General features: G+C 40.7%; 2 protein-coding genes across 5 annotated transcripts in view; one reads left to right on the top strand and one right to left on the bottom strand.

The window, feature by feature from the left end:
• The window catches only part of pcsk5a (proprotein convertase subtilisin/kexin type 5a), a 32385-nt gene extending 25915 nt beyond the window's left edge, over window positions 1-6470 (top strand). Inside the window, exons 30-37 of the mRNA XM_028602107.1 lie at window positions 240-454; window positions 1346-1588; window positions 2286-2519; window positions 2627-2804; window positions 3365-3582; window positions 3794-3894; window positions 4262-4475; window positions 5494-6470. Of these exons, the coding sequence (XP_028457908.1) occupies window positions 240-454; window positions 1346-1588; window positions 2286-2519; window positions 2627-2804; window positions 3365-3582; window positions 3794-3894; window positions 4262-4475; window positions 5494-5936 (1846 nt within the window). The 3' untranslated portion in view covers window positions 5937-6470. The remainder of the gene's footprint in view (window positions 1-239; window positions 455-1345; window positions 1589-2285; window positions 2520-2626; window positions 2805-3364; window positions 3583-3793; window positions 3895-4261; window positions 4476-5493) is intronic.
• Window positions 6471-6497: 27 nt separating this feature from the next.
• Window positions 6498-19757, bottom strand: prune2 (prune homolog 2 with BCH domain). 4 transcript variants are annotated; one of them, XR_003694619.1, is made up of 12 exons: window positions 17982-18153; window positions 15154-15220; window positions 14799-14999; window positions 14134-14310; window positions 11351-11453; window positions 8909-9040; window positions 8673-8759; window positions 8118-8216; window positions 7995-8033; window positions 7509-7556; window positions 7261-7386; window positions 6498-6700 (listed from the first exon to the last, which is right to left on the bottom strand). XR_003694619.1 is itself a non-coding variant. In XM_028601987.1 (11 exons), the coding sequence occupies exons 2-11, from the start codon at window positions 15206-15208 to the stop codon at window positions 7353-7355; spliced, it is 975 nt and encodes a 324-aa protein (XP_028457788.1). In that variant the 5' UTR covers window positions 15209-15220; window positions 19690-19757; the 3' UTR covers window positions 6498-7352. The 4 variants fall into 4 exon arrangements, 3 of the variants coding, with proteins under 3 accessions (XP_028457788.1, XP_028457789.1, XP_028457787.1); XM_028601987.1 differs by lacking the exon at window positions 17982-18153 and adding an exon at window positions 19690-19757 and having other exon boundaries at window positions 6498-7386; XM_028601988.1 differs by having other exon boundaries at window positions 6498-7383; window positions 17982-18154.
• Window positions 19758-21171: the final 1414 nt, after the last annotated feature.

The raw sequence follows: 21171 nt of genomic DNA, 5'->3' as shown, positions 1-21171 counted from the left end.
GCTTGATACATATTACAAGGAAAGCCAATCAATTAAGAGACTCTTAACACATCAATAGTGTTAATACTTGCCATGGTCTTAAGTAGGAATGTGAAAGTAGTGCATTGGTTAGTGATAATCTAATTTATGTCCATTATGCAGCATGGTTAAACTGATATGGACAAGGATGCAAATGCAAAAGTATACATGCATAATGAGCCCAGTGTACTGGTCACTGATGTCTGCTCGGCTTCTGTCAGGGGTTATCCTGCTGGCCAGGTGTGTCGTAGCTGTGCAGTGGGCTGTGCGTCCTGTGGGAAGAATGCCACCCACTGCCTGGGCTGTGAAGAACCTCTCCTCCTACACAAACACCAGTGCGTGGAGGAGTGTCCTCTAGCGCACACTGTCCGGGACAGGGAGTGCCAACACTGCCCCTCAGCCTGCCAGGAGTGCAACCCGCTCGGGCAGTGCACAGGTACTGAAACACAATGCAAATAGGGACAGATTCAGCTGTTACAACTCGTTTGGACTAATCCAAAATGTGCTTTAACCTCACTATAGTCGACTTTGGATGGTGCTATTACCAGAAAGCGGTGATTGTCGGTCAGTGTGCCTGACTGTCCACCACTTTGATCCAAACAAAAATATCTCAACAATGTCAGATGGATTGCCATTACATTTTGTGCATGTATTCATGGTTCCCAGACAGTGTATCATAATTGCTTTGTAATCCTCTGACTTTTCCTTTAGCACCACCATTAGGTTGACCTTTTCATTTTTAAGTGAAATAACTCACATCTATTGGACTGTAAGTATTGTCATGGAATTTAGTATGGACCTGTCCTCCACAGGATCAAGTATTATAACTCTAATAACTGGTGATCCCTTAACTTTTCTGTAGGCCTATCAAAACTTGTCTGCTACCTTGGATTGTAACCAAATGCCTGCAAACTAATGACTTTCCCATCAGCCTCAGCTCTACTTTGCATGCTAACACACTAAACTAAGATGGTAAACATGATAAACATTATACCTGCTAATCATCACCAGCATTAGCATTGTTAATCTGAACATACTGACATCTTGCTGTAACTCGTAGACTTGTTCTCCACTAAATGCATTGTGCATGAATGTTTTTTTTTTCTTCCAAGTACTGTTTACACACACACCATTTGACTCATCTGTCTCAAGTCTATTTTTCAGTCATGTCTTGTAACGTTTTGCTCAAATGAAATCGATGCCTGACAGAGAGATGACTTTTTTTCCTCTTGCAATCCTCTCCAAGACTTTAGGTTACTTAGTATAGATTTACTGAGTTGTACTAAATTGTCCTTCCACGCAGTGCTAAAAGCTGTTTTTTGTGCAGGCTGTGAGGAGTATCACTTTCTCCACGAGGGCCTGTGTGTGCTAGACTGTCCCGAGAGGTTCTTTGAGGACAGAGAGCAAAGGGAGTGTTTGCAATGCCACCCTGACTGCACTTTGTGTGACGGCCCGAACAACAATGACTGTGATGTCTGTATGGACCCAGAGGCCACTCTGCATGATGGGGCATGTCTGGAAGCCTGCCCCTCCCATACCTACAGAGACGCTATAACAGGAGAATGTAAAGGTACAACAGAAAACATACAGCACGTTTATCTGCCAGTTTCAGAGTTTTGGTAACTAAAATGCTGAGATGCATAGAACACAAGCAAAAACATGCTCTCCTCTGATCGAAACCCATTTATTTTATTATTACTTTACTTATTTTGTATTATACATTCAGTACTCCTGTCCTTTTTAGGTACGACAATGAAACTTTTTTTTTTTTTTTTCCTTACTGATGCAAACTTTTCTGTCCTGTAGAGCATCCTTCATGCATTTTCTCAATTATATTCTCTACTATGCCGGAGTATGTTTCCTGACTTTAGCTCAGACTAAAATAGCAAAAGCTTTTCAGACAACAGGCAGCTGTCAAACTTGAAAACAGGACAGCGATGTCAAAGACAGTTCCCTAGAGAAAGAGGCACTCTGGTTTTTGTTATCCAAAAACACAGAGGATGGTTAGTTTCTCCTAGGAAAATGTTGTAGGCGATGCCCACTTTTGTTGCCAGCAGTAAGGCAGACGGTGAGGTTTAAGGTTATTTTTTTTTTTTTATCCAAAGTTTTTTTTTTTTTAAAGTCTGCAGGCTTTTGTTTTCACAGATCACTCTTTGAGAACCCAATAGGTGAAAACCAGATCAGATAAAGTGTATTGCCGCATAAAAATGTGCTTCAGTAAAGGTGTGAATCCTTTGACTGAGTTACTTTTTCACATGTATTTCCAGAATGTGATGCATCTTGCCTAACCTGCTTTGGGCCCCACGCTGGCTCCTGCACCAGCTGCAGAGAGGGTCAGAGTCTAAAGGGCTACAGCCATTGTGTGTCATCGAGCAACTGCTCGCCTCAGCAGTACGCAGACCAGGATGGGAAATGCCATCCGTGTCACAAATACTGCCACCGGTGTTCAGGTCCTGGCAAAACTCAGTGCCTAAGCTGCAACCAGAGACATCTCCTGCTCAGTGAGTTTGGTCTTTGCTCATGAATTCTCTGAAATCTGCTAAAAAGCTCCTCAACCATCTGTTACTTGTTTGTACAGCTTCAAACTAATGTGTGTTTGTTGGTACAGATGGCACCTGTGTTGATGAATGCCCCACAGGCTACTATGAGGATGAGTCAGGGCAGGAATGTGAACCATGCCACCCTTCCTGTCAGTCCTGCGTTGGAAAGCACAGTCACGAGTGTCTCGCCTGTAAAACCCACCTATTTCGAGAGGGCAAAGAGTGTGTGGAGACCTGCCAGCACAGGTAATTTAACCTGCTCACCGTCCAGCTGCGTCGCTCATCCATCACATTAAGTGTGGTCACACAGTGTTGTCATTAATAAAATACCTAACTAAACCATTGCTTTTCTTCAGTTAGCTGGACAGGGCTGCAGTTTAGAGATAGAAGCTCATTTAGCCTGAGATTTAAATAGCCCTTCATGTGGCCCGTAAAATCCTAATTAGACTTGATTTTATTTGGGGTGCGGTGATTGAGAGAGTTAAATTAATGTGCCGTTAAATTGATGCGCGTTGTGTGCAATACTCAAGAGAAAGCACAAAAGGGATACAAAGCCTATTTATTCCTCGGCCACCCTACATACTTTCAGACCTTTTATGGAAGCAATATAGCAAAAAACAAACAAACGTATATCATTTTGAATTTATAATGCAGAACCTGTGTCTCACTTGAAGTGTTTTGTTATGACTTTGTGAAAGAGTGGCTGTGGAAAGGAATTTCCTTTGAGGACAAACAAAACTCTAATCACATCTCCTTTTTAATTGAATCTTATCTATCATAACTTTTCTCACCATCTTTCCGATCAGTCACTATGGAAACACGGGCTCAAGGGTGTGTGAGAAGTGTGACCCGAGTTGCGGAGAGTGTATCGGGGGCGGGGAGGACAGCTGCCTGAGCTGCGCTCTGGGTCTTATCTACTTGCGGAAAGAAGGCCGTTGCCTCCCCTCATGCCCTCAGGGATACTACCACGACGCGGTGCACAGGACCTGTGAGCCCTGCCACGCCAGCTGCAGAACATGCTCAGGTATGAGCGTCCGATATTAATATTTCCAGCAGCAGGACAGTGTATGTGGGATTGACTGAAAATAAACTACATTGCTTAGGCTTTGGCTACACAGATACTACTTGTTCATAGGATCAATTCATTGTTGGTTCTTATATTTTCTTGGGCTTTGTTGACAAAATAAATCCAGAATATCCCCTGACTTACTCTTTAAGTTGTCGTGTATCTGCAGGTAGAGATTCCCAGTCCTGTGAATCATGCAACCCTGGATACCTGCTCTCAGATGGCATGTGTGAGTCCATGTGCGACATAGGCCTGTATCCTGTAATAAAGGTAACCACACTGTTTTTTTTTAGGTTTTATTTGACAAATATGAACTTCTTTATTTAAAAAAAAAAAAAAAAAAAAAAAACTTACCCTGCTTCACCAAAATAATGGTGTATGTTTTGGCCCCAGGTGTCATATAATGTATGACAGACAATTATTTTAGTACTGCACCAGTGGAAATCTCAAAACAGCAGAGTGAAAATTATTATATTTATATTAAAATAAATCTCCTGGCTTGTGCTGTGAGGCAACTGACTGAAAGTGTCTGTCATGTAGATGCATATTAATTGATTATGCAGAGAAGGTAAAGAATCAGTAGTTGTTATGTAAAATGCATGCTGTAGTCTCAGTCCTCTCTCTTGTCACTTATCAGGGTTCAGGCCACATTTGTGAAGGCTGTGACAGTTCCTGTATGGGGTGTTGGGGGCCCGGTCCAGCCAACTGCACCACATGTCCTACTCAGGCCATCTTAGAAGCTGGAGGGCGCTGTTTGCTCTGTTGCCGCCATGAGGATGATGATGATGATGATGATGAGGCGGCTGCCACAACACAGCAGCAGGACTGTTGTAACTGCACCGAGACTCGAGGTAGGCTGTAGTTCGGTCTTGCTTATTGTAAGAAAATGAAGGAGGATGGAGAGGCACGACTGGGTTTGAAGTGTCAGGTGTTTTTTTTCTGGATAAACTTTGTCAACACTGACATTCAGATTGCTTACTCACTACTCACTTAGTCTATAAAATGTCAGAACAGCTAAAAATGCCCATCATAATTTCCCAAAGCTCACTCTGATATCTTTAAGTTGCAAGTTTTGTCTGACCAACAGTCCCAAACCAGCAAAAATATTCTTCTTCCAGTGACGGTTTCAGAAGTATTTGTATACAATTATATAAATCTGACAAATAACAAATTATGATGAAATTGGTTATGGTGCTGGTAATGCAATAATGCTACTTTCTTTTATTATTTATCTCGAACAATCAACAATGTTGCAACATGTTACTTGAAAATGTATTTTCTCTATCAGCTTTTTATTCACTTTGAAAATGGAGAAGATTGTGTTTTTGTAGGACCCGATGCGCAAAGTAAGAACATGGATTATTTCACATTAAGATTTCTCCGGGTTTTTTTTCCTCTGTGCTCCTCTCACTGGTTTGAAGTGGGCAGGACTTTGTTAGAAAAATGTGAGGTCATGTACTATTGTGCACAAACAATGTGTCAACATTTGAATCACAATGTGATAACAGTTGGGTTGACAGGGCACTGTAATCAAATCTGACCCACATAAAATACTTTTAAAAGTTTGTATTTTTAACTGATTGTTGCTTAACTTAGTCATGAATATTTAACGTGAGCATTTCTTTTAGGGGCTTTAAAATTAAGTATCCGTAATAGAGACCTTATACCTGGATGATGTCATATTTGCATTTTTACTGCATTGAGTGTTGAGTAGTGTTCCTTTCATTGATGTTCAATTCTAGCATTGTTTTAGGGAGAATGTTAACTGGGAATAATATTGATTGCTTTCGGACTCTCGGCTGGCAGTCTTTATGTAGCTCTGAGAAATGTTTTAATGTGTCTAAACTTCCTGTCTTTGTGGGTTTCTAGGAGAGTGTGTCCTGAGCACCAACTTGGCCTTTAGGAATGAGGAGGCCGGAGGTAACCTGGCAATTTTTATTATCTCCTGCATCCTGTTGGTGCTGGGACTGGTGGCTGTCGTCTTCCTCATCAGGCACTCCCGCTCCAAGAGAGCGCCCCCAGACATCACTCCCCGCGGCTACGAGAAGCTGGGCTCCGGCAGCAGACTCGGTGGCTACAGAAGTCGCGCCAGCTCCTCTGGCGGTCGGTTCCAGGAGGCTCAGTTGGTTGACATGACTGAACGTCGCTCAGGGAGTAAGGAGGAGGAGGAGGAGGAGGATGAGGACGACGACGACGACATTGTTTACATGGGCCAGGATGGCACAGTGTACAGGAAGTTTCGGTATGGACAGCTGGGAGAGAACAACGAGGACGAGTTGGAGTATGATGATGAGAGCTACACGTTCCGGTGAAGTATAAGAATTTCTCTAAAACATTTCTCTCTCTCTCTCCTCTGTGCGGTTTATCTCCTCCTGCCCTGAGGGACAGACCCATTTATCCTTCACTGAGTAGGAGTTGAACCAAATGAGACATGAGAAGCTATTTATAATAAAGTAGCATTTTACAACTGCTTTCCATTCACAAAATGTGCTGCAAAAAGGTACATACTACACATGCTTACGACTTTACATAATTACACTTGGTTTTCTGGACTTTTTTTGGAGTAGACTTGCCGCATATAAATTTGTCATGGGCATTTATTAGTTGACAGTGTCTTTAATCATATTAATTTTTAATTATTGTGGTGTGGATTAGCATTTTAAAATTTGATTAATCATGGTATTTTGCTTTTCTATAGTATTCAGATGTTGTCATTGAATTTCAATTTCATGTGTTCTGTTTTAAATAGTCTTGCAAAGATGCAGAGTAAGTCATGGGTGTAAAAAGACACTTTCCTGCTAAATGTTGAATTAAAGTCTTTACAAATAAAGATATAAAAACGTTCAGACTTCAGCCCATTTTTATTGAGTTACTAGACAATGATCCATTATTTCTTCACACATCCTCAATACACCATCTAAGAATCATGGGTAAGAGGACAGTTAGTATCTATGAGGGGACATGCACTGATGCACAAACAGGATATTGTGCTTTACAGAAATGCCATCCTTATTTCTCTGAGGTTTCTTCCTGATGATCCGGGAGAGGCTGAAGAGATGATTTCCAGTTTACGGATCTGATAAATGGATTGAAAACAAACATTGCAGAGCTAAAAAGACATGCGCTCAAATTACACTGAACTTTGTTTCAGATACTCTTTAAAAGTTCAAATATTTTTGGATTGCTTAAATGCAGTAGTTGGTCATCTATGGCACAAGGGTTTTTTGGCCACACCCTGTGCTTTTGTTGTAGATTGATGTCACACAAGTCCCCTCTTTATCTGAAATACGAGTGTGTGTGACCAGGAAAGGGGGATATTATTGCTTAACTGCTTCTCATGCACACAACTACAACACAATAGACTCTACAAATAGATTTGCGCAGTGCACTGTCTGGTGTGTAATTGCATTTCCTACCCCTCCGTGAACAACGATGCTACTCTGGAGGTGCTGCCAAGAATCACCCCTGACTAGTTCTCTGGATTACAGGTGTAAAAAAGGTACAGGAGATGCTACAGCAGCCATAAAGAATGAGAACTAACTCTTGAGTGTTAACAGGAACTATTGCAACTTGTGTTTTCATATTAAACTCCTGTGTCTAATTGACAAACACTAAGACACAAACATACACACTAACTTTACAAGCCTTCGACTTTGTTTTCCAGCTTCACCCGTACAATACGTGACTTCAGAACATTGAGATGACCCATCCATTTAGGATGTTTGGGTTTAAGAGCTGCTGGCACCGGCTACGTCTGGTCTGCTGGGAAGACGAAGGAAAAAAAACAGACATTAAAGACGGGTATGTTTATGTAGGGATGACAGACTGCTGACACAAGGCAATTTCTCTTCCATGTGTGAACTAAAACATCTTAGAGGACTTACTCTGTTCCGCCTGCTGCTGGCTCCGGTCCCAGCAGAAAACTATTCATTCTTGAATGAAAGAAAAAAATAGAGTGGTCGTTAGAGCAGAATTTATTGTTGAGGTGTTGTAATGTGCTGGTATTTTGCAAATTTGAAGACACATGCAAATTATGAGTCGATGCACAATTAATCAGCCAGAGATTAGGGAGTGAATTCTACAGTGTTGTTTCAACATTTACAGAGTAATAGATCACTCTGCAATGAGGACTGGCTCATTTATTTTACTGTAATGATAAATGAGATGAAAGTGATGCATTTAGCATCTTTTTTTCGTGTCCTTCCAGTAATTGCAAGCATAGTCAAATCCAAATTGGTCCTCATCCAGCAGAAGATCCCGGTGATCTAAAAGTGAGCCCATCTGATAAATGAGTGCTCCAGTCAAGTATAAAACTGAGATAGGGGCCTCTGCAGAAGGAAGTAATAAGAGGCAGGAGAGTTGATGCTTACTTTGAGTTCTCTGCTGCTTCCTTCAGTTCCTTGTCAAGTCTAGGGTTCAAATGACAAGATGAATATAAAATCATTTAATAAGACAACTCGGGTGTTGGTGGTGCAGCGTTTGGAGGGACTCACTTAATGATGCACTCTGGGATCTGGATGGAATCCACGGGGATGAATTCCTGTAGTTCGTCCAAACTGTTCACATACTTAATCTTACTGCTGAACTTGGTGCTGTGAGAGAGAGAGAGAGAGAGAGAGAGAGAGAGAGAGAGAGAGAGAGAGAGAGAGAGAGAGAGAGAGAGAGAGAGAGAGAGAGAGAGAGAGAGAGAGAGAGAGAGAGAGAGACACCTTTACAGTAGGCCAATCAACATGTAACTAAGAGTACAAGTCTACTGCCAATGCTAGAGTCTCTGTGAGGCTTTGAGCTAAATGCTAACATCAGCATGCTAACATGGTCACAATGACTGTGCTAACATACTGGGGTTTAGCAGGTATAAAAAATAAAAACACTAGTGTTTTAGCATTCTAACTTTTGCTAATTAGCGCTTTTTGCACATTAGCAAAGTTGTTAAAATCCTCTGGTAACCAAATCTATACAAAGTCTGTACAAATCTAATAGTTGTCAAGCCATTTCAGTGGTGGACCGAACTGACACTGCAATCCCTAAAAATAAAGGATCATTTCTACCTGATGAAGGGCTTGGTGATGGCTAGAACAGTCCTGATAAACCATGACGGATGGAGAATAATGAAGGATTTCAAATTCTTCCTGAGTCTGAAGACAACACAATGAGTCACATGTTAGGTGTGTTAATGTCCATGTTGCATTTTCACATTTATTCAGGGGAGATATAAATCATCACCACAAGTCATGCTACGGTTATCTCTCACAAAGTCATTATCACATAAGAGAATGGAACAGACCTTCTGTCAATCATGTGATAGCATTTCTTCAGCCAACCAAGGCCAGGCATTCTTCTGTGGGGTGTGGCTCCATTCAGGTACACGATCATGTAGTCCTCTGCCACCATCAGCTCCAGTGTGCTGATCACATAGCTGAAAACACACACAGTTAGATACTTAAATGCTTGATGACCTTGATTTCTAACAGAGAATTAGAATTTTTTTTCTGGAATAAGAAAAGTATAATTGACCCAAAAATTTTACTATCTACTCTCCACTTACCCTTTATAAGCCAAAATTCAACAAGATAGCGTAAAGTGCCATGCTAGCACTGTACATTAGCATAGCAGTGCATAGAGCTAAATACTAACATCAGCATGCTAACATGCCCACAATAATGGTAACATGCTGATTTTTAGTAGGTATATAATGTTTACCATGTTAACAATTAGCACTAAGAATTCATCCTAAGGGGGACATGAATGTCTGTACAAAATTCCATGGCAGACCATTCTCCACAGGACTGCAGAGGAGGGTCTGGCTAGTCCACACAGCATTCCGGGATGAGAGAAAAACATGCTCTGGTTTATTGGCATTTCTTTAAACCAATCACTATTGTCATGGGCGGTGCTAAGCACCGGACAGAGCCACAATGCCGCTGAAAAATAGCCTAGGGAAGAAACTTGTTTTGGTGGAACATGTATATTCAAAAGTTGTTTTAGTCGTGCAAGAGAAAACTCAGATTGGACAGATAGTCTAGCTAGCTGTCTGGATTTACCCTGCAGAGATCTGAGGAGTAGTTACCGATAGTCCTCATAAATCAACCAGAGTTTAAAATTCCAAACAAAGAAAGTGGAAGGTAACGGACATCCGGCCGAAAAGAGTAAAATCCAGCAGAATTTCCGTCTGCAACTGAGCAATCCCGGGAAGTGGAATGTCGTGGATATAGACTAATAGTTGTAGAAATATTTCAGTCTGGATTAAAGTGGTGGATCACACAATAGATTGGCATTGCTATCCCTAGCGCCAATCTACTAGCATGCCTAAAAATTGAAAACGAAGACAAATTCCATTTCCATTGTTTGAATATGGTATTCGACTCTGGAAATACAATGACAATTGTGATAGGGCAAAACCATTAGAATATTATTGTAGTTCTTATACTGTAGATAAAATAATTAGCCAAAGCAAACATGACATCCAAACTATAATGTTACAATAATTTATGCCCTCATGCCTCTTACAAAAACTATCCCATTTGCCACACTGTCAGTCATGTATTCCAATCAGAAAATTCCAGATACCAAAAGAAAAATAAACATCACTTTAGTCTTTAACATCACGTATGTCAAAATGGTGAAATGCAAGAGCAAGAAATGCAGAAGCATGTTTTGTTAGTCTAACAAAACATGCGGCGGTTTTGCTTTGAATTTCTTTTTTCCCCTCTCCTGCATCCACCTCAGCAGCTCAATCAGACTGCTATAACATCCAATACTCTGAAACCAAATAAAACCAAGCTCTTTCTCATTTCTCTCCCCACCTTCTCTACTTTTTCTCAGTCAGCAGGGACCTTTGTCATCTCCTTTGAAAATGGTTGACAATATTCTCAGCTAACATAGTCCTCTCTAGTTTTCTCAATAACTCCTCTAACTTCAATGAATTTGGGCTCACTCTGACTCTCCTCTCCTTCTGATCCAATGTCATTCTCCAGCTTACAAATGAACCCTGCTGATCCACTCCGTTTCGTGACTATTGTGATCATCTCCCACTGACATCAAGCTGCATACCATTCACGTCCCAGCTATAGTAAACTCCTTGCAAGGATTCAGACCTCAAGCCATCTGGCATCAGAAAGTACAGACACTGCGGTTTACCCTCTTTCATTGCTATCCAAAACTCTCAGATATGCCAGCTTACTCAATATCTTTCACAAAACAGCCTGTGGGATCCCAATCACACTGTCCAAGCATGAAATGAAACCGTGCCAGAAACAGTGAAGACATAAATATTGGAGGTCTCCACAAACAAGCTAGACTATCACTTTGAGTTTTCCTTGTGCAGAGGGACTATGGTTGATTAAAAAAATTAAGTAGCATCCTTAACATGCTAAATACTATTTATAGAAAATAAAATTTATCTTTTGAGTGAGGTCTTTTTGTATAAATCAAAAAGGACGGCATCAAATCTTAAATAAAATAGAACCTGAGCTACGGTATGTCATTAAAAGAGTCTTTAGCAATATGCTATCCGCTCTGTGACACTGTAGGCACAGTGTTCCACCATCTTAGTTTAGCATGTTAGCATGCAAACATTTGCCAATTAACAATTATAACATGTCTCTGTCCTCTGGGGACCATGAATGACTACAAAATTTCACCGCAATCCAAAAAAAACTGGTTTTAGCATGGCTCTAGAGAGGTGTGTGTGTGGTGTGTGGTGTGTGTGTGTGTGTGTAAAACTCACAGGAAGAGGTTCTCCATTATTTCATGGTAGTCCTCTCTGTCACTGTCTGGCAGGAAACAGGCAGCAAACACTATGATGGCATTCGCTCCGTTGCCATAGTAGCCTTGATAAAAACATACAAATAAAAGTAATAGGCGTTAACTTGACCTTGTTCCATTGTTGGCGAGAGCTTAGCTTTAATTAGCATAGTTATTATAATTTGATTGCTCCCTTATTTTCCTCTTTTTTTGTTCAATTTATCTCCCAATGTGTGTCTTTTGTCTGAGTGCCTCTCTGTCTTGTTTCCTCTCACTACTTTTCAGATTAATGTAATTTCCTTTTATTCACCAACCCATTCATCACCAGATTTGGTGTCACTCAGAGAGAGGGTCTTTTATCTAAATGACAGAGCTTGTGATATTTTCAGTGACAGACGTCTCCGTTTCCATGGGACGGCTGTGTTTCACTTAAGCCCACAGCAGTGGGAAGAAAATGCACTAACTGCTATGGTTAGGGATCGGATTTCCACCAATAATTGTAATATGGCCAGTAATTACTAAAGGCACAGGCTTACCAGGATGGAAGCCCATGGCCCTGGGGTGTGAGGGCCCCGCAGAGAGGAAAGAAAAATGGGAAAATGGGGCCCCTGCCTGTGAAAGTAATATTGCGTGACTCCGTGTCCGGCCTCAATTTAAGACCCAGGTCCCCAAGCAGTCTTAATGAAGTTACATAGATGGTGACTGACTAAAGGGAAAAAAACAACTTAATTAAGCTGTACAAGTACAGGTTGGGCGACCATGAGAAAAGCTTAAATGCTTGCTGGCAAAAACTCTGGAACTCTGCTTTAGAGATAAACACTATTCTTCTAATAGAGGTTCCCTCATTCGGTGTTTTGTAGAGCTGAATGATCAATTAGTCAAACAATGCCAAAAATGTTGGTTTTAGTTTCTACAATGAATTTTCTTTTCACATTTTATACACTGAGACATTGAGAAAGATTATTGATTGATCAACTGATAATGAAAATAATCATTAGGGTTTAAATTATGGTTGTGGAGTGTGCTGTCTAACACATATTACCACACACACATTCACATAATTTTCATACCATTCAGTGACATCTAATGTCCTGTATTGAAGTAACTGCACCCGTTTCTCCACTTATTGTTTTCCCTTTAATTCGTCACTTGTCTATACGCACTAGAGGGTTGTTTGGGACAGCAGCAGCCACCCATCATCAAACACAGAGAGTATATAATTGTCTAGTGAACACTTTGCCTATTTTCAACTTGAATCCTAATTGTTGTAATGTGCTGAGGACGTGTGAAAATTTCCGTTTGTGGAGAGTTCCCTCCCTGATGGCCACTGAATGATGAAATACTCAGCTGGCTTCAACTACATTCTGTATTTCCTCATTTTTGTTGGTTGGCCCACCTCCAAAAGAAAGATGAAGCTTTTCCAAAATGAGACATTCTGCCATCTCGTTAGCTGAGAAGTGACAGTTGCCAGCTTGAAAACAATAGCTGATTGTGATACAGTAGACCAGGGAAGACTCTTTAAATATGCGGTTACTTCTGGAATCCGATATTCAGGCCTGCTGTAAACTGAAACAGAACATGTTTACTGTGCTCAAACAATAAAGGATCCCCATATTAAATCTGCTGAATAGATGCTGTCAGTTCAGTGATTGCGATTAATTTAATGCAAAACGTGCAATAAATTATTGGGTATTGTAGGAAGAGTAATAAAGGAGAGGTTCACTTTTGGTGTATCTTAAAACTACACTCACAAGCCCGTATGTGCATTGCAACAGTTTTTGGTAGCTGCAATTGTTTCAGAGAACAGATCCCTTTCTAAAACGAAGTTAAATTGAAAAAGATATGAGCGACAAACGCCACAGTTCTCTTCTATACAAAACAAACTCCAAGTTCAGCTGAGTTCAGCCTGAGTTTGTCAATTTAAGAGGGCAAATGCACACAATGAAGTCAAATTGGTCTACAAGCTTTTCATAATAATGGCAGTATACCAAAAATATGTAATATGCTATGTAAATACCTGCATTATTAATGCACTAGCCCCACTAACCTCATACTTCTCGTCTGTTCTCCTAAAAACCTATTTCTAACCTTGTTTAATGTGTAATGTGTATATTGCCACCTTTACTACAAAGAGCATTTCCCTTTACTGCATGAGCTTGGACGGGTGTTCAATTGATCAAAGTTTCAAAGTCACCCTTTCAGGAGAATAAGCCATAAATAAAAACTGATTAAATCTTTTTTTTAACCGAAAATGCAAAAGAGTTGGAGGTGAGCAGTGTCTCAGGTCTTCCTCTCAGGATGTGTAAAGCCCCAGCAACCTGCCTCCAAGGAAATATTACAGCATGTATGTTGCCTCAGAGGTGAAATCCCAGGGCAACGAAAGTCTCCAAATCACTCAGAACTGCTCTAAAGCTTAATTGCTGTGAGCACACGGTAATACTGAAGGCCATATAATGCCACTTTGATCAACTCAGCTTTTCCCATTAGGTTTTTCGCAGATGGACAGTAAGAAGACAATGTTTACAGTAGAGAGAGTTTAGTGAATAAGTCAAATAGGATTCTGAAAAGGGAGGCGAACATATTCCCCCATCCCCCCCCACAATAGACCCTATAGGTATGCAAGTATTGCTAAGACTTGCAAGATGTGAACCATAACAATTTTGTATCCAGTATAGAGTATATTTGAAAAATATTTGCTTCTGTAAATACAGGTAGATGGACATAACATCCATATTTACAATGTTAAAACAGCTCTTTAATAGTCACCTCCATGGGAGATGACTCTCATGTAGGACTCAATGATCTTCATGTTGATGCGGTGCTCCTGCTCCCCAATGACGACAGTCCTCCATAGTTTGCCGTCCTGGCGCTCCTCTTCAGCGCTGTATGTCGGGATTGGATTGTAAGGCTCACTTGTTCCACTCCTATTGGCTGCATTGGGGTCTGATATGAGAAAGAACCAATACTGTGTGATAGGCACAGGTGTTACTAACATCATTTGTGATGGCTCTGTTTTGTTCAAGTGTCCCAGTAAGCCATGACAGTGTGACATGCACAATACCAGGCCCCTGAAACTAAAGTAGCTAAATGGAATTCATCCATCAAAAATTGTATTATTCACACCTGTGCTTTTCCTACTGTGACATGTCAAAATGTCTTCTGTGAAAAAGAGACTTAAATCCATAGTCAACCTTGGTGGTTTGGAGAATTATAAAACAAGTTATTAAAGTTGCAGTGATAAAAAAATAAAATAAAAAAAAAAATAAAAAATCATGACCGCACAAATATCTTTTTCGGGAGTTGTATATACAAAAATGAGACTAGCTAGGAAATTCTGAGTCTTTTTTGTTTTCTATACATCAACATGTTGGCACATCTTGCCTCCTTCAGCATCATGATGATTCAAGAAGTTTCTATTCTGAATGACCCACCTTCCCAGTCCATTTCATGGTCTGTGTAGTCGAGGTAATCCCCCTCATCAGGAGTGTCGAGGTCGTCAACGTTAATGTCGAGGTCATCTGGCGTCTCCCCCAAGTCATCCTCGCTCTGGTCCAGTGACAGGCTGATTCGAGGGGCAGATAGCTTTTTTCTTTGGGTGGGACCTCCTTGCAGGGATAGAGAGGTAGGAGGGACTACAGAAAAAAAAAAAAAAAAAAAACATACATGAAAAGAGTGATTCACTTGGCTCATGGCTGTCTTTTAGATGTCAAAAATAATTTTCTTTACATTTCTTTTGACTAACTGTTGGTTTGCTTTGAATCTGAGCATTGGTTGACTCATACTCACCGGGTCTGCCTTCACCCCCCTCAGAGTTCATTTTACTCTCTGATGCCAGGTCCATCCCCAGGAGGACCTATCAGAAGATAATTACAGTTACTCTTATGATACAACAAACCTGGAGAGTATCCAGACTATTGTACTATATGTAATGCATCACCTGGGATTCCTCTAATCTGAATCTTGATAGGATTTATTAAGTGGGGAAGACCAGTTCAATAAAATCGCAACTTGTGCCAAACTTTAAAAAGACCAGTAGTGGAACGTTACTAAGGAAATTTGAAAAAAGTACTGTACTTATTTCTTTATACTTTTACACTACATTTCAGAGGGAAATATTACTATTATTTTAAGACACATTTATTGTTTAGTCACAAGTTACTTTACACATTAAGATTTTACATATAAAACACATGATAAACTTGTAAATGATGCACTGTTATAGATTGAACTTCTCAGCCGTAAAATAAATTGAATTACTTCCACCAACTACAACAGTATCAGTAATAATATATCCTAGTATAACAGCCCTTTTCTGCATTATGAGTACTTTTACTTTTGATAAGTACAATTTGCTGATACCAGTTACATACCTTTTGCTTTGACATTTTCAATGCATGACATTTACTGAATTAAGTATTTCTACTTTTACTTAAAGTGCCCATATTATGCTCATTTTCAGGTTCATAACTGTATTTTAAGGTTGTACCAGAATAGGTTTACATGGTTTAATTTTCAAAAAACACCATCTTTTTGTTGTACTGCACAGCTCTCTCACTGCTGCAGATCCTCTTTTCACCTGGTTTCTGTTTTAGCTACAGAGTGAGACCTCTTCTCATCTTCTTCTTCTGTACTATCTTTGATTACATTCGCACATGCTCAGTAGCTCAGATGTAGAGAATGTCAGCTAGCTAACTCTAGAGACAGTAAAAGAGAGCCCGTTTCTCCAACTTTGGTCAGTTACAAGGCAGGATTAGCTGGGAGACTTCTAAATGAGGGCGCACATGTAAGTAGTTCTTTTGTAGATTATGGTGAACTTGTGTGTGTTGTAGCAGTGCTTTGCTATTGAGAACAACGTAGCATGCTAGCGTTAGCATGCTAACGCTAATGCTAGCGCTACGAGCTAACTGTTGTGGTTAGCCAGCTCATTTCAGACTGTGACGTCACCGATTTTGAACAGCTCACTAGGAGACTGAAGGCAGGACACATTCAGAAACCTGAATCTCACTCAAAACAGCATGGATGGATTTTTTTCAAAGTTTGTATGTGTGTGGAAGCACCAGAGACACAAAAGAACACCCCACATCCCAGAAAAAGTGTTTTTTTCATAATATGGGCACTTTAAAGGTGCTCTAAGTGATGTGACGCGTTTTTTAGGCTACAACATTTTTTGTCACATACAGCAAACATCTCACTATCTGCCTGTCTCCTGAACACACTGTAAAAAAAAAAAAAAAAAAAAAAAAAAAAAAAAAAAAGCGGTCTCTAAAGACAGCCCAGGCTCCACAAACGGCAACAAAAACAAACGGCGCCATGATGCCCCACGAACCATAACAAACGGCGTTCCAGCCAATAACCAACAAGAAGGAGTTGGTTGAGCAATCACTACAGCAGTGTTAGCACATAGGCTACTTGCAGAATGTATATTCATGACTCAACCAACTCCTTGTTGGTTATTGGCTGGAACACAGTTTGTTATGGTTCGTGGGGCAGGTTGGCACAGTTTGTGGTTGCCGTTTGTGGAGCCCGGGCTGTCTACAGAGACTGCGTTTTTTTTTACAGTGTGTTCAGGGGACAGGCAGCTACATGTATGTGACAAAAAATGTTGTAGCCTAAAAAAAAAATAATACGCATCACATCACTTAGAACACTTTTAAGTCAAGGATCTGAATAAGCCACCACTGAAAACTTTCTTAAATAGTGTTTGGACCACAAAGTAGAGATAGACCATAAATTAGCCAATATTAGTTTCTTGCAGATACTGTTATCTAAGTTGAGGTAATTGAGAAATAGTGTCACCATAAAGTGTAGTGTGTTGAATGATTATGAATATGTGTTAATCTGATATTTTACCAATGGATTTCCAGTTATCAGAGAACAGGGGTACAAGAGTGGTAAGGGGAGAAAGGAGGGGGAGGGATGAGGGAAAGAAAGATCGGGGTTAAAAGGTCATCTTTCCCTGTTAATAATCCTTCCATTCAAACTGGAGGAGGGGGTGTGATGCTGAGGGATGGGAGGAGGGGAAGAAACCAGGGCATGTTACATCATGACAAGCTCATTCCCTCTCCTCGCAGTCTTTTTCTAGTGCTGATTCAAATTGAATGACTGCACGCTCGCATGAGCACAGATTGGGCAGAGATGCAAATTCACAGTGAGTCACGTGTGCTCATTCGCATGAAAAAAACCAACAAAAAAAATACATCCTTGTTCCTTCTCGGGAGACTGCCTGGAACAAGGAAGATGTGATTGTATTAACAGAGGCAACAGAAAAAAAAAAGATACTGAATGGTGACTCCTGCACAGCTGACATGCTGACGATTCACAGGAACATGTACAGTATGTGTGCCCGCACACACACACAGATAAAGATACAGTGACATACACTCCTACATTGCAGACATAATAACAAATTCAGCATCAGCTGTTATGTGCATCTTCCATGGAGGATGCTGAGCTGCTTTAGACCCTCTTTCACAGCACAGGACCACATTGCTGATGACAGCAGCCCCTCCCTCATTCTTGCTTCCTGTCTGCTAGCTTTGAGGAAAAAATAAATAAAAAAAAGACAAGAACATATCCATCTTTTTATCTTCACGGAATAAAAGCCATCTACTCACCACTGCTGGGGATCAGGAATCTCTTGTCCTTTTGCGTCTCAGAGCATGGATGTACTTCCAAGTTCCCTGCCTATTTCCTTTTCTCCCAGCCTCTCGGTGGAGATGCTCAGCTTACAAACAGCTCACAGCTTCCACCATTTTGTGGTCACATGATCTGGGCCATTACCAAATAAGGGCGATCACCTGCTATCACAGCTCTCAGCACAGCAGCAGCTGCAGGCAGTGCAACTGAATGGAGATATAGGAGGAGTTGTGATTGTGTGTCATTATCATCCTCGTCTGGAGGGGGTTAACTGTGTGTCTATGTGTAGGCACTGTTGTTTTATTAGTACCCATGAGGAGGGTGGGGCTGCTATTAATGCCTCACAGTAGATTTATGAGCCTGACTGTGCAGCTACGTACAAGATTGTATTAGCCCTTAGGGTTAGTAAAAAAAAACAAAAAAAAAACGAAGCAATAATCAGAAACAAGAACATTGTAAGCTTCTTGTGCTGATAATATTCACACACTTTACCACATGCTGGCAAGAAAATAGTGACTGCAGGCAACTTTAAATGTGTCCTTAATATTCTGAATTTGCCCTAAACTTTTCAACCCTTAAGAAAACTACTGTATAGCTACAAAGCAGATACAGTCATACCCATTGGTGCTGGTGTTGTGCCGAGTTTTGCATCTCTGCCAAGAATTGCATCCACCTTGCGGGAAGCAAGGAAACGCTACTACTAGAGTCTAATAAAACCTAGACGACTCTAAACGGTCTAAAATTATAGACTTCAGATCATTTACCATAATTAATGAACGGGACAAAGAAGTTTATATAGCCTAGTTCTTAAACAGTACTTTGCCTTAGTACACACAAGAAGCACCAGTTTGCTTGTGGTATCCATGTGTACATATACGCTGCTTTCCATTTAGCTCGGAAGTCGGAACTGGGAACATCACACCTGAGATGACCGTGTTCCAGTTACAAGTCGGAAAAAGAGGGGTTGGGTAGGGGAGCTCTAGCCAGGTTAGCAATACTAGTTGATAACAGTGCATTGTGTGGCATTTTGCGGATGACAGAAGTGATAAACAATATTCATACAGCCACTACCGTTGATGCTTGAAGCAGCCATGTTGGATTGTGATGTCAGGGTTGGTGAGGTTCTCCCGACTTTCCAAGGACTGTAGGAAATCCAACTTCAGTTCCAGTTGACATTTCAGACTGGGAACTGCTAGTTCAACTGGAACACACCAATGAGCAAGCAATACTGAGAGAAATTGATGTTTGTTTTTTTTTGCACTAATGTTACAGACACAACACCACCATAGAACTCCGATTAGCCTACCGCACAAATTTCAAATACCAGCCAACAGGCCGGGTTTACACAATCATACGTGTCCCAATGTCTCACAGAAAACGGTGCTCTCACTCAACAGCCCCGAAAACACCAGAGATTACGTCATCAGCGGGCCAAACCTGCCACCCCTCTACTTCAAACACACTGACCAAACAAGTACCATGCATTCCCCAGAGAGGTAGTAGACGATAGACTGGCTCCGCTAATCCAGAACTCCCAACTGTACAAAATCATAAAAAAAGTATATAGACACTGAGTACAGGAGACTGCCGGAGCCACTGATCGTACCTAAACAGTCTCTCCTTCCTTGTGGAAACAGGCTTTGTTCTTTCCACAGGCCTAACCTTGCTGAATGACTCTTAACTTACCACTGTTCAGTCCCAACAGGAAGACAGAGGCCAGCCTGTCAGACCTGTGCACATTGTTTAGTACAAAGGTTGTTACCACCGCATGCCAATCAGTGTGACCACGCCTGGCGCTCCAGTATATGGCAGGCATGTCAAAAAGCAGCTTTTGGTTAATGAGTGCCATGCAGCTGTTGTCCTACATCATGAGACAGATCCTACATTTGTTTTTTTTTCCCTCATATACACAATAATGTCAATAAAAAGTTCTGTGTAAAGTGACAAGAAAATAAGGAACGAACAAGGCAGAATCCAGGTAAACTAAAAACACAAATTACACATGGTTTTAAAGGACCCATATTGTGCTCATTTTCAGGTTCATACTTGTATTTTGGGTTTCTACTAGAACATGTTTAAATGCTTTAATGTTCAAAAAACATTTTTCTTATAGCTTGTTTGTCTGAATATACCAGTATTCACCCACTGTTTGAAAAGCTTTGTTTTAGCACCTGTCACTTTAAAGCTGCAGTGATTGGAAAGCAAAAACACGCCAGGATTTGCAGAGTGAGACCTCTTTCCTGCAGCTCTCTCTCACCCCTCTCTGACACACGGGCATATGGGCTAGATTTTCTAAAGCCTGAAAACAGAGCCAAGAGGAGGTGCAGAAGTCATAATTTTCTCTGACAACTTTAATTACAATTACCTGAAAGATTTTTACCCAATGCAAAAACAAAAGCCAACCACAGCTTTAAACCCTCCCCAAAAATGGCAGTCTCCTCTGATTGGTCAGCGTTTCCGGGGTCTTTTGATCTGCGCTTTTGTCTTTGTAGCAGCACTTTTTACCTACAGTATATACAGTAAAGTTGTGACATTACAACTGTACAGAAGTCCTGATGACTCTTTTAAAAAAGGCACAGTTTCTAAATACAGGCTGTGCGCATTTCTGTAGTTTGAGTGTCTTTGAATTGCTTCTTTTACAGTATTTATATAGCGCCTCCACCTGCTTTATAACCAAAAAGGACATGGAAATCTCACTTTTTACAATATCAGACCTTTAATATCTAGTGAAAAGAATCATTTTATAGGCTACATGGTTGTTGTTGCACACATAAAAACATTTGCATAAATACAAACTCGGGGATTGTTGGTCCCAGCAGGGTATTCTTTTACTTCCTCCTCACAGTGCCATAAGGCAGGGTGGGTTGCATTCTTAGTAGACAAGACTTTGTCTAACCAGTTTGGTACTATTTACTATCCATCTGACAGCAATGGTATACAAGGAATCTCTCTATAACAATTCAGTACAACAATTAACTGACATTGCAGTTGTTAATTTCTCACCTGTAGCAATAAAATATGTTTTTGTATCATTTATATCAAAAAATGGCATATACTGCCTGTATTTTACAGTGCAAAGATAAATGTCCCTTACCTGTCATTGCTGTCTGATTGCCTCCTTTTGATGTCTTTGAACAAGCTGCAACCGACAGCACAACAGATAAAATG

Source organism: Perca flavescens, chromosome 16 (genome assembly GCF_004354835.1).
Source record: "Perca flavescens isolate YP-PL-M2 chromosome 16, PFLA_1.0, whole genome shotgun sequence".
Classification (NCBI taxonomy): domain Eukaryota; kingdom Metazoa; phylum Chordata; class Actinopteri; order Perciformes; family Percidae; genus Perca; species Perca flavescens.
This window is presented reverse-complemented; position numbering and strand designations above follow the sequence as displayed.